This window comes from Talpa europaea, assembly GCF_964194135.1.
Source record: "Talpa europaea genome assembly, chromosome: 8".
Taxonomy (NCBI): Eukaryota; Metazoa; Chordata; class Mammalia; order Eulipotyphla; family Talpidae; genus Talpa; species Talpa europaea.
This window is the reverse complement of record NC_140075.1, coordinates 73,258,274-73,285,524: the sequence shown is the minus strand read 5'-3', so window position 1 is coordinate 73,285,524 and position 27,251 is coordinate 73,258,274. Positions and strand designations below refer to the sequence as shown.

At 35.9% G+C, this 27,251-nt stretch overlaps 1 protein-coding gene across 1 annotated transcript in view; it reads right to left on the bottom strand.

Moving 5' to 3' along the window:
* MIPOL1 (mirror-image polydactyly 1) overlaps positions 1 to 27,251 on the bottom strand; it is a gene marked incomplete at both ends in the record, with an annotated part of 241,279 nt that overhangs the window by 167,945 nt on the left and 46,083 nt on the right. The window contains 2 exons of the mRNA XM_084240261.1: positions 25,880 to 26,050; positions 26,310 to 26,343. Of these exons, the coding sequence (XP_084096387.1) occupies positions 25,880 to 26,050; positions 26,310 to 26,343 (205 nt within the window). The remainder of the gene's footprint in view (positions 1 to 25,879; positions 26,051 to 26,309; positions 26,344 to 27,251) is intronic.

The following is a 27,251-nucleotide window of genomic DNA, read 5'->3' as shown; positions in this document are numbered from 1 at the left end:
TCCTGAAAAAAAAAAAAAAAAAAAAAAAAAAAAAAAAAAGAAGAAGGGAATGGAGGCATCACACTCCCAGACTTCAAACTATACTGCAAAGCCATAATCATCAAAACTGCACGGTATTGGAACAAGAACAGACACATAGACCAATGGAATCAAATAGAAAATCCAGAAATAAACCCACGGATTTATGGTCAACTAATCTTTGACAAAGGAGCAAAGAATATGCATTGGAGCAAAGAAATTCTGTTCAATAAATGGTGCTGGGAAAACTGGGTTGCTACATGCAAAAGAATGAAGCTTGACTACTACCTAACACCATGCACAAAAACCAACTCAAAATGGATTAAAGAACTAGACATAGACCTGAAACCATAAAATACACAGAAGGAAATAAGGCGAAATGCTACATGATATGCACATCAAAGACATCATTACAGACACATCACCCAAAGCAGTGATAGTGAAGGCAAAGATAAACAGCTGGGACTGCATCAAATTAAAGAGCTTCTGCACAGCAAAAGAGACTAACAAAAACAAAGAGAAAACCCACTGACTGGGAGAACATTTTTGCACACAACACTAATTATAAAGGACTGATCACAAAAATCTGCAAAGAGCTGATGAGACTCAACAACAACAAAGAAAATAATCCAGTGAAAAAATGGGCAGAAGAGCTAAAAAGAAACTTCTCTGAAGAGGAAATGCAAATGGCCAACAGGCATATGAAAAAATGTTCAACATCACTTGTAATCAGGGAAATGCAAATCAAAACTACCATGAGATACCATCTTACACCAGTGAGAAGGGCACATATTAAAAAAACTAGCAACAACAAATGTTAGCAAGGTTGTGGAGAAAAAGGAACTTTCCTGCACTATTAGCGGGAGTGAAAACTGGTCCAGCCACTATGGTGAGCTGTGTGGAGATTTCTTGACCTACTAAACATAGAGCTTCCATTATGATCCAGCAATTCCACTCCTAGGTATTTACCCAAAGGACACAGAAACATGAATTCCAAAGAGCACCTGCACCCCTATGTTTATAGCAGCACTATTTACAATAGCTAAGTTTTGGAAACAACCCAAATGCCCAAAAATAGATGACTGGATCAAGAAGATGTGAAACATAGACACATTCAAAAAGATGTGATACACATTCAGCATTCAAAGAAGACAAACACATGCAATTTGCAGCAACATGGATGGAGCTGGAAGGGATCATGCTCAGCGAAATAAGCCAGAAAGAAAAAGAAAAATACCGGATGGTCTCACTCATAGCAGGAATCTAGAAAACTTAAATAAGGGGCCAGGAAAAAGAATAACTATAAGAAAGAAAATATCAAAATCAACAAACAACTATGAACCAGAGACACTCTATGGGGGGTGGGGGGCGGGGAAAGGAGGGCTTGGGGTCAAAATAAGGGGGTTGTAATTGTAAGGGGAATATAAAAATAAAATTTAAATACTAAAAAAATAGTATTCCATTATAAAAATATACCACAACTTGTAGTATATTCATACTTTCTTCATTTGTCGTAGTGACTTCTGTTCTTTAAAAAAAAAATCATAATAAGCAATAGTATATGTCACTTCCTTTACCTAAAACATCTGTTCTCTATCAAAAATTATGTTGAGAGTAATTTTTATTTGGTTTTCAATTATTACTTTAGAAAACTAATCTATTTTGGCTATATTCAGAAACTGCCATCTTATATTTATCCCAAAAAGTCTTAGACAATCCAGGAAATAGTGCAGGAATGTAAATCAATTACAATTGCTAAAACTTGTGTAGTAATGTATTTTACAATTGTAATAGATGTGGGCTGAACTTGGATCTTCTACAGTGTGAAGAATTAGAAATTCATACCAAAGATCTTACAAAAAATTGATATTAGTGTTTTAAATGCTATAGAGTTCATAACAGATTTCTTAAAGTAAATGAACATTTAGGTGAGTTCTAATTTTCCTCTGTAAATAAAAAGTTGTAATTGATTGCTCTCTTACATAATTATGCTGAAAACTGGTACCCTCATTGCTGGAGTACAAAAATCCGACTCATCATTAACTTACTGGAAATAACTTAATGAAATGACATTTGGGTTGTTTCAGTTTTGGAGTATTATAAATTAGCTCCTAGGACCTCCCTGGTGGTGCAGCAATTGAGCGCTGGGTTGCCAAGCTGCCCGCAGCCTCTGCGGCACCGGTTCGATCCCCGGCTGGGCTGCTCCCTGGCCACAGGAGGAGGGTCCCACATGGTGCGCAGACCTCTCCTACCGCCCGCTGCTCCCCTCAGCAGTGTACTTCAGTCCTTCTGTCTGCTCTGCTCCCCACTCTGGCTCTAGTGAATTCTCTCACACGCTTCTGACTGTACCCAGTGCTTGCATAAACAAATAAAAAACAAACAAATAAATAAATCTTTAAAAATAAAAAAATAAATGAATAAATAAATAAGCAAGTTCCTAGAAGCATTCATCTAAAAGTCTTACATTAAACATTTGTTTTCATTTTCCTTGATATGTATTTAGAAATGGAATTGCTAGGTCAAAGAGTAGACATTACTCAATTGTATGAGAAACTATCAAGCAACTTTTAAAACTAGTAGTACCCTTTCACACTCCATTACCAATGGATTAATTTTTTGGTTGCTGCACATTGTCACCAACATTTGCTATTAATCTTTTTAATTTTAGATCCCACAGTTCAAGTGATGTGGCATCACATATTTGCATTTCTTTGTTCACAAATAATATCATGTGTTCATTGGACATTTATCAAGTTTCTCTTTCAATTTTCTGCCCACTTTTCTCTTGGATTATTTATCTTTTTATTATCATTTTGTGGGGATTGTTTAAATGTCCTTAATACAAGTTCTGTGTCAGATACATGAATTACAAATATTTTCTCCCAAGTTATGGCTTACATTTGCATTTTTTTTTAAGTTGGCCTTTGCATTTGCAACAACATGGATGGAACTGGAGGGGATTATGTTAAGTGAAATAAGTCAAAAGAAGAAAGACAAACACAAGATGATTTTACTCATATGTGGAATAAAGAGAAATGAAGCAAAGGAACTGACAAAACTCAGCCAAAACAAACCCTAGAAATATGACTGCAGAATTCAGGCTGCTAAAAAGCAGGGACAAAATGAACAACTATAAAAATCCGTATTATTGTAATCTTGGCTTGCAATCTTACATTTTATTCTTTTAAAGAATTTATAAATAAAGGCAAAAGATAATTATAAGTGATGTTAATTAGTGCAAATATATACAAAGATGTAATTTATGAAAGTTATACAGAATAGGGAGGTAGAACTATAGCTTTTTTCTGTGATTTAATCACAGTCTAAAATAAATTGTTACAACTTTAAGAATATTCTTATAATCCCCAAAAGAAACAAAGAAACTATGTGCAATATTTACACAGAAGAGATGAGAAGGGAAATAAAGTATATCACCATACAAAAATCAACTGAAAACAAAGGAAGCCAGTAAGAGAGGAACAAGGAACAAGAAAGCTACAAAACATACAGAAAACAATGAACAAAATGACAACTCTTCTCTAGCAGCTATTACTTTAAATGTAACTGGACTAAATTTTTCAACCTAATGACATGGATTGGCAAAGCAAATTAAAGAAAAAACAACTAGATCCAACTATATCTAATCAACAATAGACTCATTTTACATTTAAGGACAAGCAAAGTCAATCATGGGTCAACAATATTACCTACAATAATATATTTGGTGAGAAAACAGATTAACTTAATTTTTATTACAGTATGTTATAATTATTCTATTTTATTATTGTTATTAATCTCTTACTATGTCTAATTTATAAATTAAACTTTATCAGTTATTATTTATAGGAAAAAGAGTATATATAAACTTCAGCACTATCCACAGTTTAACTGTTGTTAGGATCTGAATAAATTGGAAGTCTTATGCATTATTGGTGGGGATGTGAAATGACATGACCACTATGAACAACAGTAGAGCAGTTTCTAAAAAATTTAAAAATAGAATCACCATATGATTCATCAATTCCACTCTGTCATATACACACAGAAGAATTGATATCAGGATCACAAGCTATACTTGTAAACCAATTTCATTATGAATATATTTTTCACTACACATAAAAGTCTATATTGACTTGTTTTTCATTTTACTCCTCAAAGATTTCAGCCACTTTCATTTCACTTCCATGTTTCCAATATAGGTCAAATTTCCAATATAGGTCAAATTTTCTCTTTATATTTGACTTTCATTAGCTTTACCATGAAGGTTGGGATTTTCTTTGTATTTATTCTTCCTGGTGTTTACTAAGATCTTAACTAGAAGCTTGTTTTTATCAAATCTGAAAGACTTTGGGGTATTCTTTTTTCAAATGTTGATTATGCTCAATTTTTTAAATTTGTTCTTCAAGGACTCCAGTTGCAAACTTGTTAGGCCTGTGGGATACTGTTCAACAGATCACTTAAAGTTATCTTCTTTCATTTTCATTTTTGTCTGGCTGGACAATTTCTACTGATCTGTTTTTTTTTTTTAATTTTTTTTAAAGATTTATTTATTCATGCATACAAGAACCGGGGAACAAGCCAGATGTGTGGGAGGGTGAGAGGAGTCACCAGAGACATAGCAGGGAACAGAACAGGCAGATTGACCAAAATACACTGCTGAGGGAAGCAGCAGGCAAGACAGGAGAGGTCTGCCACGCCATGTGGGATCAAACCCAAGCTGCAGAGGCTGCGGACAGCTCCAAAGCACTGTGCTCAACCACCTGCGCCACCAGGGAGGCCCCACTGATCTGTTTTCAAATTCACTGACCTTTTTTGTACAGTCTCTACTTGGATTCAAGTCTCTAAATGGATCACTGAATTTTTTATTTCATGTTTCCATTTAGGTTTATTACTAGTTTAACAATTTTAGTTTCCTTGCTAATATTCCTCATCAGTTCAGATATCTAGTTTTCCTTCAAGTTGTGAAGAAATTTATAAAATATTTTACCACAGTTTCTAAAATACTGAGGTAAGTCAAGATTTGTTTCTACTGCCTATATTTTCTCTGAATTTTAGATCACATTTTTGTGCTTCTATTTTTAACTGTATGCAAGATATTGTCAATAGTTCACTGAAAGTTACCTAGATTATGTTCTTTCCATCAGCATTCAGCTTAGTTATTACTGGATCCTGACCGATAATGTTTAGTTTATCATTTCTTTGAGCAGATCTATTCCAGTTTCAAACTTAGACCTAGGGCCCAGTACTTACTCTAGAATTGCTCTGTGTGATATGGTAGCCATCAGAGTCACATACACCTATCAATATTTAACCATATGTTAATTAAAATGAAATAAAATTGAAATTATTCTCTTCTGCTAGCCACATTTCAAGTGCTCAAAATCCATGCGTGGTTCATATATAACTACAGTGAGCAAAGCAGGAAAGTGCCTCCTGGTATAAAGTGAGGGGTTCACCAACCTCACCTCCTTGCAATCTGTCATCTATGCATTTTTTCCAACTCTATAACTGATTTTTTGGAGAAATGGCAAGATTGGCAATAATTAATCTGCCATGGGAAGAAGTCTCTATTGTTCTTCAAGGAATCAAAAGCAATTTTTCTTTATCAAGGAATAGGCTCCTGCAGCATGTAAACTGATGGGCTGGTATGGAACTTTTAATTGCTTCAAACTGACTTAATACATTGACAATTTTTTCCCTTCCACTTTCCTAAAACATTCAATATATATTTTCCTAATATGCATAAAGTCAGCAATTTTGCAGAGTAGTTAACAGGAAATGAAATTAGGAATTTAATTTCCTAAATACTTATTTAGCAGTGAAATTTTTTCTCAGAATTTATCACAAGATCTAAACAATAATTGTTAAATAACGGGTAAATTATAATGATCTTATTTACTAAGCACCTATTAACCAGAGACTGCTAAACTAGCAAATCTGGTTACTGACTCTAAGTGGAGAGTTGTAAAAATCACTTTTTCTGAATTTTAATAAGAACACATTTAGCAATGATTCCTAGCATGTTAGTAGGTAACAAATGTAACATATATGGGATTTCTCCTCCATTTTAGCCCTTTTAATACAAGTAATACGTCTCCGGATGCAAAAGTCTGCCAAAGCTAACTTTATCACCTGTCCCTTCAACTCACCCCTCTCTTATCTCTCCCCCCTAGCAACCTAATTCTCTGGCTGCGTATTATGGCACCTTGTTCTGTGGATAACAGAAGGAAAAGGGAGGATGATAAATCTGAGGAATTTATCTAAACAGGTTGAAAAAACATAAATGATGGTCAAAAATAAAAGCCGCTTCATATCAGTAATATCTGCTATTTTGGAAGACAGCCCATAGGCCTAAAGCGTCTCAGGATCCCAATCTAGCAGGACGGTCCTCAATTCCAACAAAATGGAAATAACACCACAGCTATCATATCTCACATATAATGTATGACTTGCTAATTAGTTAATTATATGGATTCATAATTAGAAATTAGAAATATGCCTGTAACATATTTAGGAATGCATAATATGTAGTTACAGATGTTTAGAATGGTCACCTAAATTTTTAACTAAGTTTGAGATTATAATTCTAGGAGTTTAATTAAAAGTTACAGTTCATTAATAACACTTCCCCTTCGATTTCAATAAAAATTCTAAAACTGTTCTGAATTTTTGTTTTGATATGAATATATCAGAAAAGTATTACATTTCTGTTGTTAATATGAATAACCAGAAAGTAATTAAAATGTAGATTTCATAACTGAACTAATTAGAATAAAGATAATTATAAAATTACCACATAAAAGAGGTCTGATGTAGCTTATTCATTTTCCATAATCTCTTCAGTGCTGCAAAGGCATTTTTTCTAAGATCATGACTTTACTTTTCTGGCTAATGCCACTAATAGGATGTGGTATGTTGATCCTTTTTGTACAGTTATAACCCTGTAATGCTGAACCCTGTAGTTAGCTAATGGTCAGGAAAACAAAATTCAGTAAATAATACCATTGTAATGAGTTGGTTCTTAAGTAAACTTCAATGGATTTTCTCAAAATCCATAAACAAACAACAGTATAACCTAAATGTTAAGTTGGCAGTTATTGCACAAAAGGACAGAGATGCTTCTTATACTATTATAAAACACAAAGTAGAGTTCAGGAAATAGTATTAATACTCACTGGATGATAGCCACAGTTTAATAGTTTATTAAGCTACCTTTCAGTTATTATATTCCTGGAATCACAGATGCCTCCTTTTGGTGCACAAACTTTGTTTGCTGTTATAAATGTTGTAATCTCAATAGAGCTGTCAATTACTTAAGTGCTTGTTCTTAATTTTCTTGTTGTATAATGTGTGGCCCAAACAATGTTTAATCCTAACAGAAGCTATCCCAACTTCTAAGATTACAATAGGAGAAAAACTGAAAAATTGTGTGACAAATCAAAGTAAAAAGAAGTTGAATGTTAAAGTACTTCACTTTGAGAGATAATATTTTTATTTTCTTGCATATGTAAATATGATAAACAGCACTTTCCATAGGAAACCATTAAATACTTTCATATTGATTTAATGATTACTGTAAGTTTGGAAACTGGTATTTCAAGATAGTGCTTAGTTTTTCAATGAAGTTATTCATTTAAGCCTATGTTTTTAATTTTTAAACATCTTTAAAATACTTTTATTGCTGTACATATGCAAGGCCAGAGACATCAGCTAAATCACTGATTAGTGATTAAGAACAATCTCAATGAAAAATACTATACATTATATTCAACTCCAGAAAATCAACTAAAACTCCAATTCTCTTTTCTACCTCCATGTACTTTTGTCATTTTGTTAGAATTGAGGACTGGCCTTTGGAAGTAATTTTTCATTACCAAGTTACGTCCACACATTCTTCACTTTAAGCTCTACATTTCTTCAGCTCAGTAAAATCCAAAGTCATTTCCCTCTGCACCATCTCTTGTAGAGTGTGCTCCTTTCATATTCTGCTACATCAGAGAAAGAATAAAGGACTTGTGTTTTCCTAGTCCCCAACTGTCATTTCCAGTCCACTACCGCTCCATTAAACAACCCTTTTACTTGGGAAGTTTGTTACTCATTGAGAGAGGGTGGTCCAGGGACTAGTACTTGTCCAAAACTGATACTGCCACAAAGCTAGTACTACAACTCAGAGGAAGCAATTATATATGCCACTGGAATTCACAAGGCAATTTTTGGTTCCTGAATCCAGTAACAACAAAAACATACACTTGACTTTCCCATGTCCATATACCTTTTCATTTTATTTTTTGGCAATTCATTTCTGTGACATATTACAAAAGTAGTAGCAGTCCATTACACAACAGAAAATTTTTCTTTAAAACTGGTTCTTTACCACAGATAGTTTGAGAAGCACTGATTCGGAAGACATGCTTCTTCTTGACTATGTCACTACGCCCTGACAACCAAAGTTACTTTCCCATATTTTTGAAGAAAAATTCCTGCCAAAGGTCTAGACCAAACCAAAAGTTACCCATACAATAATTAGCCTCACATTTTCTTAATTCATTTATTCTAATAAAATTTACACTCAGCAATACCCACAGGCATTATCATGTTCTTATTTTTCTTAAATTCTTACTTTTGAAACTCTCGTAGATTGAAACCTTCTATTCTTTCTAACTTCCTACTATAACTGCTCTTTAGTGTCCTTATGGGAGTAAGACAGTTTTGCAATGCTTATGCAAAACCACCTATGGACTTAAGAATGCCTTATGTACCACAATGGAATTCCAAACAGCATGGTTCTGATCAAGGAACTCAATGCACAGCAAATGAAGTGTGGCAGTGGGACTATGCTTATGTTCCCCCATCAACATGATACAGGTGGCTTAATAGAACACTAGAATGAATTTTTGAAGACTTGGTTAGAGTGCTAGCTAGGGGCAATATCTTGCAAAACTAGGACAAAATTCTCCAAGACAGTGTATGTGCTCTATTTCAGAGTATGCTATATGGCACTATTTCATCCATCGCCTGTGTTCACAGGACCAGGAATGAAGGGGAAGAAACAGCAGTGGCTTCATTCATTATAACCCCCAGTGATCCAGTAACAAAAATTTTGCTCCCCTCTGTGCAAAATGAGGTTTCACTAAGTCAGAAGTTTTACTTCCAAAAGGAGAAAATCACCTACCTAGAGACATAACAAAAATTCAGTTAAACTGGAAATTGGAACTGCCACTTGTGTGCTTAGACCTTCTTAACCCTCCCAATCAACATGTAAGGAATTAGGTTCCTATATTAGCTAGTATTATTAGATCCTGACTACTGAGAGGATATTGGGTTGCTACTATAAAAAGGGGATAAGGAGGAAAATATACGAAACATAGGAGATCACTCAGGGCACCACATATTTATCTTATATATCCATCTATTAACATGTCCTGTGAATATGCAGATTCTTTCATAATTAGGGTTAAATGGGCCTAATGGTAGTGCAGCAGTTGAGTGCTGGGCTGTGAAGCTTTCTGCAGCTGCTGCAGCGCCGGTTCGAGGCCCGGCTGCTGAGAGGGTCCCACATGGCATGAAAGACCTCTCCTGCTGTGCCCACTGCTCCCTCAGCAGTGTATTTCGTCGGTCTGCCTGTTCTATTCCCCGCTCTGGCTCTGGTGAATTCTCTTACCCTCCCGCGCTTCTGACTGTACCCAGTGCTTGTATAAATAAATAAAAAATCTTAAAAAAAATTAGGGTTAAATAGATATTCAGATAAATGAGAGCTAAACTCACTACCAAAAAAATGTGTAAGAGAAGAGAAGGGATGAGAAAGAAGAAAAGAAAGGTAGAAAGAAAATACTAAAAGATGTTAAGGGAAATAAGACAAAATGAAGATATACTCCAACATGAAGAAACACAGTACAGAAAATGATGAATGCATAGAAAAAGATGAATATACTTTTGCTTCTTATAATTTATTTTGAATCAAAAATAGATTAAACAATACAAAATTTCATTGTGTATGTAAATTTTATCTGGAATAAAATCTGTGGAAAAATAAAGTGACTACATTAACAATTTTTAATGATCATTAAATAGTAACAACACATTTATGAAAATACTTATTATATTTAAGATTTACTGACAAAACCTCCAGATAATAAAAAAAAATTTGTGTATGCTTATTTTATACTAGATATTAAAACACATAATTTAAAAATATTTTAGTACATATTTTAATTTATAATGTAGGTTATATTGTATATGTATGTACATCAGTATTTCAACAGGATAAATAATATTAACAATTACAATTACTTAATATATTTTGAAATTTCTTTCAGGGAATTGTAATAATAAGAGAGACTTCTAATAACAATAAAAGCCACTTTTCTCTGAATCTTATCAAGGTATTGGCATTAAATATTTAAATTAATTCTAGAAAGTGGTTTGAAAATCTGATCTTTTGTGATCCCAGAGCTTAGTATTATGATAGATGAGTCAAGTAGCAATTAATCAAACAAACCTGTATGCAAATGTAGAAGAACAGTCACAGAGTCAATTTTTAAAGAAGACTGAAGACCCAGATATAGTTGAGAATGCAAGTTTAATTTTGAAGTGTTCCTACAGTTTGGACTAAAGATAAGGTGGGTTTTGTTTTGTTCTGCTGTGAATGATATACTCATATATCATTACATCTTTCCTGCAATATTTGTGTAAGGACAGTAGATAATTTTACTAGATGTTTGGATGCATAGATTTCTGTTTTGAAGTTAAAATTTATGATAAAACAATCCAATAAAATGTTAACTGTAGAAACAAAACCATGGCAATTTGAATTTCTGTGCCCAAATGACAGTTTAAAAAACCAACTATTAAGTTTTCTAAGAATACTAGAAAATTTCAGTTCCCTTAAGGAAAAAGTCAAGATATGTTCATGCCAAAAAGTTTATTTTATAGGCTACCCAATACTAAAAGATTTGTAATAATTAAAAGGTATACTCATGAGTTAATGACTTAGATTTACACCTTTTACAAGATTCTACACCAGAATACTCCCTCTTCTGGAAAACCAGGAAGGGTTTATTCTAACACTGAATAATAATATACTGAAAAAACGCTATTATGTACTTAACATAGTTACTATATTTTAAAACAAATTGGTTATAATGCTGGTGAGAACTATTTTTTAGGGAAAAAGTTTTAGTTTTTGATATCTTAAAATAGCAGTTATAAATAGAGATTTAGGAGTGATATGTTGAAATGTAAAATAATTATTCTAACTGATTGAGCCTATAAACATTAATAGAATAAGAGTAACAGAGACCCTAGAACTACTTCAGAAAAATGAAGACAGTCTTAAAATAAAAAAATCTATCCTTACAAACAAGTTACAACTTAAAGACATGTTCTTTCTCACCTGCAGAAGAATAGAACACAAATATATGTGATATTAGATGACTGTGATTTCAAACATGATTTGCTAGAAAAAGTAAGCTAATTAATGATGCTAGTATATCAGATCACTGATGGCTATTGGAGATGGGAACACTGAGGAAATGAAAAGAGCATTAGGGAACTTTCTGAGGTGACAAAGTCCTATATCTTGTTTATAATAATGGCTACAGAGCTGGACAACTTTGTCAAAACTTAAGAGAATGCACACTTAGTGCATTTGGTAAATTTAAGTTTTAAATGAAAAGAAAAAACCTGGAAACACTGAACTCTAGCTAATGATACGCTATCCTGAAGAATTCAGGTTGCAAGCACTGATGTGTGCACTTGCATGAAACACATCAAGCAAGTGAGATGAACTGATGGATGGAAGGAAAGATGGATAAAAGCAGAGATAATGTAATACATCAAATTTAGCAAAATATTATCAATAGATTTCATGCAGTAGGTAAATAACATCCACAGTAAAATTTTTACAACTTTGCCAATATAGGAAATACTTCATAAAAAAAATGAAGACAAAAGTTCAGATAAGAATGGAGAAGGAGGGGGCGGAGCAACATGGCGGCGAGGAGACGCTGCGAGTAAGATCTCCCATTAAAAAAAAGTTAATAGGGAGGAAAAGCGGCAGGTCCCAGTGAGAACTGGGACACGGAAGATAAACGGACGACTCCAGCAAACTGCCCGAAGAAGAAAGTTGCCATAAAAGAGGACGAGAAGGGAGGGAAGCTCAGAACCCTGCTCCGCTCCCCCGCCCACAGAGGCGGCACTCTCCGACCGGCAGAAAGGAGGGAAACAACAAACCAAAACGGCCAACAAGAAAAACGGACGCAGCAAGTGGGACTGTGAGTGGAAAGGAACTATTGCAGCCACCACACCCCGTGAACGGGAGCTGAGGCGAACCCTGCAGGATCCGCCGCGGAGGCGCCATTAAAGAGAGCCCCACCCCCCAGGAGGAGACCAGCACCAGCACACAGCCCCGGCCGCCCGGTAAGGTTGCGCGCGGAAAGCGGCGCGGAGCCGGACCGGATCACAGCTGCCCAGGTCCCCGCGCCTGCTGCCCAGGTCCCCGCGCCTGCGACCTAGGCTTGCGGGGAGATGGCGGAGGCCCTCCCTGAGTGAGCAGGAACAAGGCGCCCAGGCAGGGGAGCGGGATTCAAAAGGCGCCATTCCCGCGCCACTGATCTGGGCTACAGCCCACGTCCTGGAACTGAGGGCTTTGGATCTGAGACCCGGGGCACGAAATTAGGGGCGTGGGTTTCCCACGACGATGGGGCACAAGGCAGACACAGCACCCCAAAGCCGTTGAGGTGTACCCTACCATCCCCGCTCTGCTCCCTGTCCCACGGGGTGGAAAATCAGCTCCCCAAGGGCTCTAGGAGAGATCTCTGGCGCCACCTAGCGACTTGACCCCAGCACAGGCTACTGAAGGAGCTAGTGGCCAGCTGGGGAGTTAGCCCACACCGGGCCCCTTCCGAACAAGTAGTCTGAGCCCACAGGGAGAGCGAGCACCCACAGCCGGGGCAGACCAGGTGCGCAGAAGAGTGTGCCTGAGACCAGACACGCAGGGAGTGTGTCCCACATCACAATTTTAGAACAGGGACATTTCTTCAGTAAAGACTACCTGCAGAAGGCTTCCTCAGGAGCCAGAGGTGAGCGGGGGAAGTTCGCCCACGCCAGACCCCCTCTGGCCTGCAGTCCAAGCCCAGAGGGGAGCAGGAACCCACCGCCGGGGCAGACCAGGCGCACAGGGGAGTGTGTCCCTACATCGGCATTTTAGAACAGGGACCTTTCTCCAGTAAAGACTGCTTGAAACTGACAGATGACTCCTGGAAGAACCAGAGGGGAACAGAGAAGCCCACCCAAGATGCCGGCCAGTCCCAACAACACAGTGTCCCAACGCATACGGCAAATTAGAAAACAGACAGTAGGGAGGAGAAGAACCACACGCAACCTAGCAACTCTCCAGAGAAAAAGCACACCACAAAAAGAAAGCCAGCCCCCAGATTGCAAAGACAATAACCTGGAAGAATTTCTGAGCCTTCCAGAAAGAGAATTTAAAATTGCCGTGATTAAAAAACTAACAGAAGTCATAAAGGAAAACAATGATAAGGGAAAAATAATCAACGATCAGAAGAACGCAATTGAGTCCCTAGAGAGGGAAAACAACGGTCAGAAGAAAGAAATTGAGTCCCTAAAGAGGGAAGTAAAAGAAATGCAGGAGATCAAAGAATTAATGGAAGAACTAAAGAATTCCGGGAAAAGCAATGAAAGCAGAATAGATGAAATGGAAGAACGAATAAGTAATCTTGAAGACACAGAAATAAAAAGAACCAAAACAGAAAAGGAAAGAGAAGTACGAAGGAAAAAGAACGAAGAAAGACTTCGGGAACTATCTGACTCCATGAGGAAAGGAAATATAAGAGTTATAGGAATACCAGAAGGAGAGGAGAGAGATGTAGGAACAGAGAAAATATTCAAAGAGATAATTGAAGAGAACTTCCCAAATGTGAAGAAGGAGCTGAAAATTGATATACAAGAAGCAAGAAGAACACCAAACTTCCACGACGAAAGGAAAAATACAGCAAGACACATAATAGTAAAGCTCCCAAGAATCCAGGACAAGGAAAAAATAATGAAGCTGGCAAGAGGGAAGAAACAGATAACATTCAAAGGAAAACCAATCAGGCTGACATCAGACTTCTCCGAAGAAACACTACGGGCAAGGAGAGAGTGGAGGGACATAGTCAACAGACTCCAAGAAAACAGATGCCAACCAAGAATACTCTATCCCGCAAAGCTCTCCTTCCTCTTTGAAGAAAGAATATGGACCTTCCCAGACAAACAGAAACTTCGGAATTTCATTGCAACTAAACCCCCACTCCAAAAAATACTACAAGGAGTCCTAAAGCCAGAACCTCAGAGGGACGAATAACAATGAAAGAAGGCCAAAAAAAAAAAAAAGTTATTAAAAGAATAAATAAATAAAATCAAAGGAAAGACAAACACAATGGCAAATACAGATGTTAACATATCAATAATAACTCTAAATGTAAATGGACTAAACTCTTCAATAAAAAGACACAGAGTTGCAGCCTGGATTAAGAAACAAAACCCAACCTTTTGCTGTCTCCAGGAAACACATTTAGCTACAAAAGATAAAAATAGGCTCAAAGTTAAAGGATGGAAAACAATCCTACAAGCAAATGGACCAAAAAAGAAAGCAGGAACAGCTATACTTATATCAGATAAAACAGATTTCAAACTCAAAAAGATAAAAAGAGACCCCAATGGTCACTACATTATGATCAAGGGGACAATACTTCAAGAAGAAATAACACTCATTAACATATACTCACCAAACGAAGGAGCACCAAAATATATGAGACAACTGTTGTCCTCTCTGAAAACAGACATCAGAGAAAACACATACGTAGTGGGAGACTTCAACACACCACTATCAACAATGGATAGATCAACAAGACAAAAAATAAGTAAAAAAACTAAAGCTCTAAATAAGGACCTAGAGCAATTGGGCTTAACAGACATCTATAGAACACTAAACCCCAAAAAAACGGAGTACACATTTTTCTCAAGCGCACACGGATCATTCTCCAGGATCGATCACATACTGGGGCACAAGACAAACATCAACAGATACACCAAGATTGAAATCATATCAACCATCTTTTCTGACCATGAAGGCATCAAACTAGAAATAAACCATAAAAAGAAGGCAAGGAACTTTCCTACCTCATGGAGATTAAAAACCACACTACTGGAAGACCATTGGACTAATGAGGAGATCAAAGAAGAAATTAAAAAATTTTTTGAATTGAACGACAAGGGGGACACCAATATCCTAAATGTATGGGATGCAGCAAAAGCAGTAATAAAAGGAAAATATATAGCAATAGAAGCTCACATCAAGAAACAAGAAAGAACGCAAAGAAACAACCTAATCTCGAAGCTCAAAGATCTAGAAAAAGAACAACAAAAAAACCCCAAAACCAGTAGAAGAAAAGAAATAATAAAAACCAAAGCAGAAATAAATGAAACTAAAAAAACAATCCAAAAGATCAATGAAACCAAGAGCTGGTTCTTTGAAAAAATCAATAAAATAGACAAACCCCTAGCCAGGCTCACAAAGGAAAAAAGGGAGAAAGCACAAATACACAGGATCATCAATGAAAGAGGAGAAATCACAACGGACACAGCAGAAATCAAAAGAATAATCAGTAACTACTATGAACAGTTATATGGAAACAAGTTCAACAATCTAGAGGAGATGGACAAATTCCTACAACTCTACAATCACCCAAAGCTAGATAAAGAAGAAATAGAACACCTAAACAGACCAATTACAATTAGCGAAATTGAAATGGTAATCAAAAACCTCCCCAAAAACAAAAGCCCAGGACCTGATGGATTTACAAATGAATTCTACCAAACATTCAGAGACGAATTAGTGCTTATCCTTCACAAACTCTTCCAAAAAATTGAGAAGGAAGGGACAATACCAAACACGTTTTATGAAGCCAACATTACACTAATACCAAAACCGAACAAGGACAACACAAAAAAGGAAAACTACAGGCCAATCTCCCTAATGAACACTGATGCAAAAATCCTCAATAAAATTTTAGCTATCAGAATCCAACAATGTATCCATAAGATAATTCACCACGACCAAGTTGGATTCATTCCAGGGACACAAGGATGGTTTAACATCCGAAAATCAATCAACGTTATCCAACACATCAACAAAAAGAAATATAAAAACCATATGATAATATCAATAGATGCTGAGAAAGCTTTCGACAAAGTGCAACACCCATTCATGATAAAAGCCCTTGAAATTCTTGGGATACAAGGAACATACCTCAACATCATAAAGGCCATCTATGACAAGCCAACAGCCAGTATCATTCTCAATGGTGAAAAGCTGAAAGCAATTCCATTAAGATCTGGAACAAGACAAGGATGTCCACTCTCACCATTGCTTTTCAATATAATACTGGAAGTCCTAGCCAGGGCAATAAGACAAGAGAAAGACATCCAAGGAATCCAAATAGGAAAAGAAGAAGTCAAACTATCACTATTTGCAGACGATATGATATTATATATAGAGAACCCCAAAAACTCCACAGAAAAGCTAATTCAACTCATCAATCAGTTCAGTAAAGTGGCAGGATACAAAATCAACACGCAAAAGTCAGTAGCCTTCCTATACACAAACAATAAATCTGAAGAAGAAGAAATCAAAAAGACCATCCCTTTTGTTATTGAAACAAAAAAAATCAAATATTTGGGAATAAATCTAACAAAAGAGGTAAAGGACCTATACAAAGAAAACTATAAAACACTGTTAAAAGAAATAGAAGAAGACACAAAGAAATGGAGAGACATCCCCTGCTCATGGCTTGGAAGAATAAACATTATTAAAATGGCCATCCTTCCAAAAGCAATATACAGATTCAATGCTATTCCAATCAAAATTTCAATGTCATTCTTCAAAGAAATAGAGCAATTATTGATGAAATTCATATGGAATCACAAAAAACCCCGAATAGCCAAAGCTCTCCTGAAAAAAAAAGAAGGGAATGGAGGCATCAGACTCCCAGACTTCAAACTATACTACAAAGCCATAATCATCAAAACTGCATGGTATTGGAACAAGAACAGACATACAGACCAATGGAATCGAATAGAAAATCCAGAAATAAACCCACAGATTTATGGTCAACTAATCTTTGACAAAGGAGCAAAGAATATGCATTGGAGCAAAGAAAGTTTGTTCAATAAATGGTGCTGGGAAAACTGGGTCGCTACATGCAAAAGAATGAAGCTTGACCACCACCTCACACCATACACAAAAATCAACTCAAAATGGATTAAAGAACTAGACATAAGACCTGAAACCATAAAATATATAGAAGGAAATATAGGCGAAACACTACGTGATTTGCACATCAAAGACATCTTTACAGACACATCACCCAAAGCAGTGATAGTGAAGGCAAAGATAAACAGCTGGGACTACATCAAATTAAAGAGCTTTTGCACAGCAAAAGAGACAATAACAAAAACAAAGAGAAACCCCACCAACTGGGAGAACATTTTTGCACCCAACACTAATGATAAAGGACTGATCACAAAAATCTGCAAAGAGCTGATGAGACTCAACAACAACAAAGAAAATAATCCAGTCAAAAAATGGGCAGAAGAGCTAAAAAGAAACTTCTCTGAAGAGGAAATGCAAATGGCCAACAGGCATATGAAAAAATGTTCAACATCACTTGTCATCAGGGAAATGCAAATCAAAACTACCATGAGATACCATCTTACACCAGTGAGAATGGCACATATTAAAAAAACTAGCAACAACAAATGTTGGCGAGGGTGTGGAGAAAAAGGAACTCTTCTGCACTGTTGGTGGGAGTGCAAACTGGTCCAACCACTGTGGAAAGCTGTGTGGAGATTTCTGGACCTACTAAACATAGAGCTTCCATATGATCCAGCAATTCCACTCCTAGGTATTTACCCAAAGGACACAGAAACATCAATTCCAAAGAACACCTGCACCCCTATGTTTATAGCAGCATTGTTTACAATAGCTAAGCTTTGGAAACAACCCAAATGCCCAAAAATAGATGACTGGATCAAGAAGATGTGGTACATATATACCATGGAATATTACTCAGCATTCAAAAAAGATAAACACATGCAATTTGCAGCAACATGGATGGCGCTGGAAGGGATCATGCTCAGCGAAATAAGCCAAAAAGAAAAAGAAAAATACCGGATGGTCTCACTCATAGCAGGAATCTAGAAAACTTAAATAAGGGACCAGGAAAATGAATAACTATAAGATAGTGAAAATCAAAATCAACAAAAAACTATGAACCAGAGACACTTTTAGGGGGGCGGGAGGGGAGGGATTGGGGTCAGAATGGGGGGGCTGCAATTGTATGGGGAATATAACAATAAAATTTATTTAAAAAAAAAAAAAGAATGGAGAAGGATATGACACTTAGACACTGAATAGAAAGAAATATTATAAATGAGATTAAACAAATGGGTATTTCTAAATAAAAGTCCATTAAATAGAAGGTACAAGACTTAAATACCTAATAAAATGGCTTCCATAGCTTTCATATCTAGTCCTCTCTCATTTTTCTTGTTTAGACTCTCATTATCTATCTCTTGGCTAAATTATTATAATAGGTTGCCACTTGTCTCTTAGTTTTAGATTTATACTACTCAGTCTACTTTAAGCAGTGCTGTCCAGAAACCTTCTTCAAGCATAGCACTTTCTCTACTAACAGAAAACTCAAAAACCTCAGGAGGTCTACATTTACCTAGAGAGTAAAGTCCACATTTCTTAACATTTAATTCACTAAGTGTCCTTGGATGAAACCTCAAATTTTTTTTTTAAAGATTTATTTATTTATTCAAGCACTGGGTACAGTCAGAAGTGCGGGAGGGTGAGAGAATTCACTAGAGCCAGAGAGGGGAACAGAACAGGCAGACTGACGAAGTACACTGCTGAGGGGAGCAGCAGGCGGCAGGAGAGGTCTGCGTGCCATGTGGGACCCCAGATGGTGGCCGGGGATGGAACTGGCGCTGCAGAGGCCGGGCAGCTTCGCAGCCCAGCACTCAACCGCTGCGCCACCAGGGGAGGCCCAAATCTCAAATACTTTGAGATACAATTTTCCTAAAAAGGCAACTCGAAATTTTTTTTTGGAAGTTTATATACTTTGATACAGTATTTCCTCTCCTAGGAATTTTCCCTAAGGACATAAACATGGATACACATAAAATTTTACCTACAAAATGTTCACACTATCAAAAAATAGAAAAAATATAAAACCCTCTCAAATGACAGGTGAGTTCAACAAATCTTACTGTATTCACACAAAGAAATTTAAAAAAACACGACAAAATGGAAGAGTAAAAAAATATAGATGCCAAGGAGTATAATTATACAATATGCACTGAAATAAAAAGCAAAATATCTGTAAGTTGTTATTTCTAGGAAACAGTTTATGAGCAGTTTTTCCTTCTTCCTTAGCCTCACTTTCTGAAGCTGTAAAAATTTTACAAGGAAAAAGAAATAATTATTAGGCATGATCAAATAACAATGTTTTAGCAAGATGGACTGGAAAAAAAATACACATAAGCAATAATCATACGATGGACAGGAAAGCAAATTAACAAACTGACAGGGGAAAAATTAATAAAAATTTTATATTCACAATAATAAAGTATGTTAAACATATTTCCTACTTTTCCTGAAGAATGAAACTATAAATGTTATAATCTATTTTCTTTTCAAGTATGAGCTTCTTGTAAAACTTGTAATAATTGAAAAAGAATTATTTTCATTTATTACAGGCTAGGCAATATATAAATTATAATGGCTATAAATTGAAGATAACATTTACAAGGCCAAGGTTAAGTAACTAGTTATTTGATCTTTTTCTCTACTGATGTGCAAGGTTAACTTTGACTATTATATTACTGGCCAAGACGTGGGGTTTGCTCTTCAAGTGGACTTGTTAGTTTATGCTGTATTCCCAAATCTCAACGTATTTGTTCACAGAGGCTTTTAGTCACACAGACAATAGTGACAAATTCATAGCCAGGTAAGGAATGTTCTACCTTGGACTTCTGTATTTTGAAATATGTCATTATATTTATATTCTCAAATCTTAATTTTTGGACTTAGTAAAATTAAGAGAAAACTCTTCTAATTTCTAAATTATTCATGCCTTTTCCTCAGCTGTACACCCTTTCTTTTACCACTGTTGGATCCATTTTGCTCACTGTGTGGTAAAATATTTATTTAGTCACAATGTCCCTCCCCAAATAAATCCATATAAAAATTAGAAAATTACCTAGAATACACTGATCCTGCTAATTACAATAATTCAAATCTTTATTTCAAGCATCTTTTTTTCTTGATTATGACTCAACTACAGCACTCTAAGACAAATGAAGAACTCCAGTACATGGACTTACCAGTTTGCTTTGTTTTGTTTTTATCACATCACAGAATCCTGCCTTCCATGACAATACACACTCCTCAGTTCCTTCTGCATCACTCATCATTCCTCCTTCTCTTTACACAAGGGAGGGGCCATGGGTCATTACCTTCACCTCTTACCCATTAAAATCTCAACCCGAGTTAAATCAAATTATCTATGACTCCACACTACATTCAAAGTCTGAATGTTGCTATAACTTTCTGCCAGTATTCATTTAATAAATTCATTAATTCTCAAATGGACACTCTGCCAGGTCTGGCAATCCTATATATCTCTAGTGTGTTCATTTACACACAAACCAAGAAAAATATGTCAAATTATCTCCATAAATCTTTAGCACGGTCCACTAACCCATCACACTAAGAATCTAAATTAAATGAAAAAATTAAAATTAAATTTAAAGAATTTAAGAAACTAAAGTAAATGAAAGTTTATAGCAGGTAAATTCCAGCTATTTCTATAATTTGAATAAAATATGTGAACATTAGTGGGCTAAAAAATAGCAAAGAATGAAGGAATGATAGGTAATAATTCCTTTTTTTTTTTATAGAGGCATGTTTTTTTTTAATTTATTTATTGTATTTGTTTGTTTGTTTTGTTTATACATGCACTGGGTACAGTCAGAAGCGCGGGAGGGTGAGAGAATTCACCAGAGCCAGAGTGGGGAGCAGAGCAGGCAGAGGGACTGAAGTACACTGCTGAGGGGAGCAGCGGGTGGCAGGAGAGGTCTGCGCACCATGTGGGATCCTCCTCTGGTGGCCGGGGAGCAGCCGGGGATCGAACCAGCGCCGCAGAGGCCGCAGGCAGCTTCGCAACCCAGCGCTCAACCGCTGCGCCACCGGGGAGGCCCGGTAATAATTCCTTAATCAAAGTTTAGTCATAAAATTTTTATTTCATTTTATGAAATGTCTTAAAGGTGTCAGTTTAAATAGAAGAAATATGGGAGAAGAATGTCAATAAATAAGAGTATAAGAATTCATGTAAAAAAGATATTAAGGAAACCAGTTCAAGTAAGAAAGGGATTTTAACTAGATTTGAAAAATAGTTAATAATTATATGAAAATCAAGAAAGTCTCACTGAATCTGAGTATTTCCAATAACTAAACAGAATTAGACTAAAATTATCCTAGCACCACAGAGTGTAATTAGAAAATATATGATGCTAATTAATAGCATTAAGAATAAGATTTCTGTGCTATTTTTTCCAAAAATTCAAAATCTTAGGCTAATAATAAGAAAAATATTAGACCAATTCAAACTTGGACACATTCTATAAACGATCTGACCAGTATCATTAACACTGTCATGGTCATGTTGGAAAAAAAAAAAAGACTGATAATAATAATAAATAATTATAACGCTTATCATTATTACAGAAATGCAAATCAAAATCCCAGTGAGATATCTTCTCATATCTTTAAGAATGGCCTATATCAAAAAGATAAAAATAAGTGCTGGCAAGGATGTGGGGAAAAAGGAACACCTGTACATTGTCGGTTGGAATGTAAATTGGTGGGGTTAAGAGGAGGCTCCTCAAAATTCTAAATCTAAAACTACCATGAGTTAGCAATTCCATTTCTACCCATCTATCCAAAGAATATGAAAACACTAACTCAAAAGGATGTACACACTCCTATGTTCACTGTAGCACTATTCACAATCGTCAGGACATGAAAGCAAAGTTAAAGTCCATCAATGGACATTAGATAAAGATGTGGAATAGCATACAATGGGAGTACTATTCAGCTATATAAAAAAAGATGAAATCTTGTCATTTGCAAAAACATGAATTAACCTGGAAGTGAATATGCTAAGAAATATAGGTCAGAAATAAAAAGACAAATACGAGGGCCTCTCTGGTGGTGCAAGGGGTTAAGCACTGCATTATAAAGCAATCCGCAGCCTCTGCAGCGGCACAAGTTTGATCCCCAGCCGGACAGAGAGAGACCCACATGGTACAGCAGACCTCTCCTGTCTTGCCCGCTGTTCCCCTCAGCAGTGTGTTTCAGTCAGTCTGCCTGCTCTGTTCCCCGCTCTGTCTCTGGTAGATCCTCTTACTCCTCACATCTCTGGCCTATACCCCAGCTCTTGTCTGCATCAATAAATAAATCTTTTTTAAAAAAAGACAAATACCAGATGATTTCATTTACATGTGGAGTAGAAAAAAAGCAAATAAAGCAGAAACAGAAATCCTTAAACTCTGGAAACAAAATGATGGCTACCAGAGAGGAAGGGAATGGGAAGTGGAAGGAACTGGATAGAGGGGGTCAACTGGATAGTGGTACGTATTAAAGTTTTGGTGATGGGTATGTTATGGGATATACATTTATTGAAGTTTGAAGCTATCTTCCTGAAAGTTACATAGTATAATAAGCCTCAGTAAAAAAGGAAACATTTTTAATAAATAAATATTGCTCTCATTTAAAAAAAAAGAAGACTAATAAGCTGCCAAAAGTTAGAGGAGACTAGGGACATCTGACAAATAAATACAGTCTGGTACTCTGAATTAAAACTCAGAACAGACGGACTTTAATTAAAAAAATGAGTAAAAACCTGAGTAACATCTGGAGTTAAGAGTAATATACCAATAAGTTTCTTAATTTTGACAAATGTACCACAGTAATATGCAAAGGTAAAATTACCAGAAACTGAAAATGGTGCAAGATATATGGGAACTTTGTACTGTACTATCTTTGAAAAATTTCTATAAATCTAAAATTATTCAAAAATGAAAAAGTTGATTTAAAAAAATTAAGGTAAAAAGTGTTTGCATTCATAATTTATACCAGTAATTCAAAAATTTGTTTATGACAAATAAGATAAAAATTAAAAAGAATACCACCTAGGTTGGAAAGTATGACACATGTATAAATTAAAATAATGAAACAACCAATTTATCTTTCTTTATCATCAGTAATATAAAGGCAGTGGGCAAAGGAGAGAGGAAGTGAAAGAAGGAATGGGTGTCAGTCAATATTTAATTATGTTCTGTGTTTATTTTCAGTGAACTTAGGAAAATGAAAGAAAAAAATCAATTATCTGAGTTTATACTACAATTGTTTCCAACCACATAAAAATAGTTTTGGCCATCTCTTCAGCAATATAAAGAGTGAATACACTTGGTTGGCCACAAAATAGTACAAAAACATGGCCCATTTAAAAAGTTTAAGGACTTTTTCCAATTCTAATTTGAAGATAAATGTCTGATCACCTGGATAGGATGGCATTATTTGTGGCAGAACAATACTCCAGCCAAGAACAAAAAATGCCAGATTAAATTTTAAAACATCTGTTAAAAGACATTACAAGGTTGCTGCTGAAACAATGACTTTAGTGGCTGAGATTTGAGAGGGGTTAGTTCAAGAGAAGTGACGTGGAAATCTGCAGTCATTTTCCCCCTGAGCATTAAAGATTCTAGGCATGGGTAAGGGGCTCTGATGACACAGAAGGCTCCTACTGAAGGACAGAGAGCTACTGGCAGATGTGACACGTGACAAAATAAACATAAAAGGTTGAGGTGACAAAACTGGGAATATTAGACTTGTTTTCACCTCCAATAATTTGCTAAATCCCAAAGCTGTACAAGGCTAGAAGTTAAAAAGCTAAGCCCTAAAAATCTCTGAAAAGAATAGTAGAGTTTTCCTCAGCCATGCAATGCAGAGGAGCCAACCCTAAAGTACAGGCTCTGCCAGAACAGGGCCCTCCTACTGAATACTCAGCTCCCAACCTGGGAAACTTCACCAAAAGTACAGGGATGAACCACAAGTGGGCCAAGACTTAGCAAAACTTCCACTCAGTTCCCTGTAGATAGTACAGCATTTGAGATGGTGATAGAAATGAACTAATAGGAGACATTTTGTAAAGTAAGAAAGCAGGAGATAGTTGGTTGTGATAATCTTTAGTAGGCAAGAAAAGATATGACTTAGGGTAGAAGGAGTTGGCCTTAAACAGAAGCCTCAAGTAAAAAAGATATAAAACAGAAAGGCAGAATGTATGGGTGCAAATGCAGGCAGGCTGATGGATGAAATGATGGGGACAAAAAATATTGGGGAGGAGAGACTGGATATCTGAGGGGAAAAAAGAGCTTAAATACTCTAGGAGGGAGAGCAATTGGACAGAAAAAGGCAGTAAGATACCAGATAATGCCAAGGGCCTACCTTAATCTAGTGGTCATGAGTTTAAGGTAAATTCAGTCGACAAATCTGTGGGGTTTTGTCATATAAAAGTGTGAAGGTAGAGAACAGGCACCAAGTTAAATTTTTGAGGTTTAGGTTTTGTTAGTTAAGTAGTACAAAGAAAGCCAGGTGAACAGATGTCATATGTATCTAGCTAGATAACTATCTCCATATATCTCTCTGCATCAGAGATACATAGATATGCACGCTAGTGATATAATGATGGGTCATGGAATCTAAGTCAGAAAAAGAGGAAAGTAAGGACATGAGAGGCTCAAGGAATAGAAGGAGAGGTGGTAGAATCAACAGAAACATGTGCCAGTGGAGTTGAAAATTGCTAGAGCCAGAGTTCTACAGTAAAGGAGCTGGAAAGACAGCAGACAGCAGTCAGAAAGTAGGCAGGTAATAAAGTGGATGAAAAAGTACTGTAGCCTTATGATGACTGGCAGAGAGAAACTCAAGGAGATGGAATATTCAAAAGATCATTTAACGAGGTATTTAAATTGGCAAGAATTATAATAGGAAGAGGTTGAAGAGACAGTGAAATAAAGCTTAAAATCTTTAAGAAATGAAGGAAGTGATCTACATGATTGCAACAGGAGTGTGTACTGGGTGCTACAGTTTGAGGCATGAGTTTCAAAGCTGAAGGTGTTTAGAAAGGAAGAGAAATAACGATCTAAAAACACTCATGAAGAACAAGCCTTAAAAGCCCAATGGTGTCACTGCTATGGAAAGGAATATAATCACTACTTGAAAGGACTGCACTAGAAGTAGAGTCCTCAGGGAGGTAGTCAGGTTTCAGTTAGAGCAGGAAGGTGTAAGTAAAGTTCAAAAGAGAATACACTGATGATTTGATTCATTTATCAGTGTTTACTAAAAGGCAGTGAATTAGACACTGGGAATAAAAGAGCAATAGAGACATCACTTCAGCCCTCACAAAACAGTGACTCAAGAAGTTTCATGTAAAAGTGATTACTTGATAGGATATAACTGTATTTTTATAACAAGCTAATAGTTTTATTGAGAAATTAGGATTTGAAGAATGGTACAACAAAATAAGTGATTTTAATACAGCTAACCATTCCTTACGGCACTGATTAGAGGCCAAAAAACTAATTTAAATTATGCACATATAAGGAGAGACATTTTTAACTGCAAAGAAAAAGGGGGAAATGGCAAGTATATGCTTTTATAGATACAGGCAGTTACCTGACACAAAGCAGCATCCCGTTCTTCTATCACTGCATTCATTTCTTCCACAGTTATTCTCTTTTTACGTTCCATGGTCTTGTAGATTCTATCCACAATTATAGCTCCATTCTTCTGAATAGCTATCTCTGTGTCTGCATTGTTTATTCTGTTCAGTAATTCCTGTAATGTCTACCAACACCATTATATGTTAGTCAGACATGAAGTTTTAATATATTTTATTTAATATAGGGTTTTAATTAATAGGCACATGTGAATTGTAAATTGACTGAGTGAAGTTATTGAATTTTCATATTGCGGCAAAGATGTACATTATTAGTGTGTCAATTCTTCTTTTTCCCACATCTTAGTTCTTGAAACCCACTCAATTGAACTTAAGCCTCTAAGATATAAGACTGACATCAAGAAATCTCCTCAGAGAATGGCTTACCATGTCATTTTCTTCAGGGTTAATATTTTCTAGCCTAGAAAAAAGGGACACAGAAAGCCTGATCAGTAGCATTTCCTTAGAGCAGCAAAATGAGTTCGCTTTTTAAATCTTTAGAACCTCAAGTAATTTCATTCGACTAGTCTTTAGAGTCAACCATGACACTGAACATATTAAAGTGCCACCTGCTCGACTCCATCTTTCAATAATGCTCCATATCTTCTGCACTGACTTCAGACTGTTAAGTTATTAATGTTTACTGCTATATATGACTACAAGGATCAATTGTTCATATGTGCTTAGATGAAGAAAGTTCCCCAGTGATAGAAGCACTCATTCTCATCATTATATTTATTCCTGGACTTTCAATTCTTATCAGAAACTGTATTTCCTTTCTATTTTGGACATCACAAATAAAACAAGGCAAGTTTTTTTTTTTTATTACAAAGTTTAACTATGTTCCCTCAAAAGCAATGACAAACAATTACCATTAAATTTGACCTAAAAATCTCCTGCTGCTACCTGTTTGTTAAAATAAATATACTAGAAAGAAAAGCTGACCAAAATTAGACCATATTTTTAGATTATGATATTGTTTTTTCTTTTTCATAACATACATAGAATGATTCAATTTAAAGACAAAGAAAGTAAATTGGTTTCCCTCATGAGTGAATTTTGTCTAGTAAGAGTCATATAGGGATCACTAAAATGCTTGTTTGTTGATGAACTGAAGAAATGCAGTAAAGGTAAAGAAAAGTTTCAAGCAACATATCTTAGGAAATATTTATAATTTAGGCAATCTTTAAATGGGCCAAATTAAGTGAAAACCTATAATGGTTAGCAGAATGAGGTATTTCAGAAATGATTTTACTTATCTAAAAAAATTGCATTAAAAAGGTAAGACATGCAAGTTCCTGTTTTTTCAAGTTTGGGGATCCCCCCCTG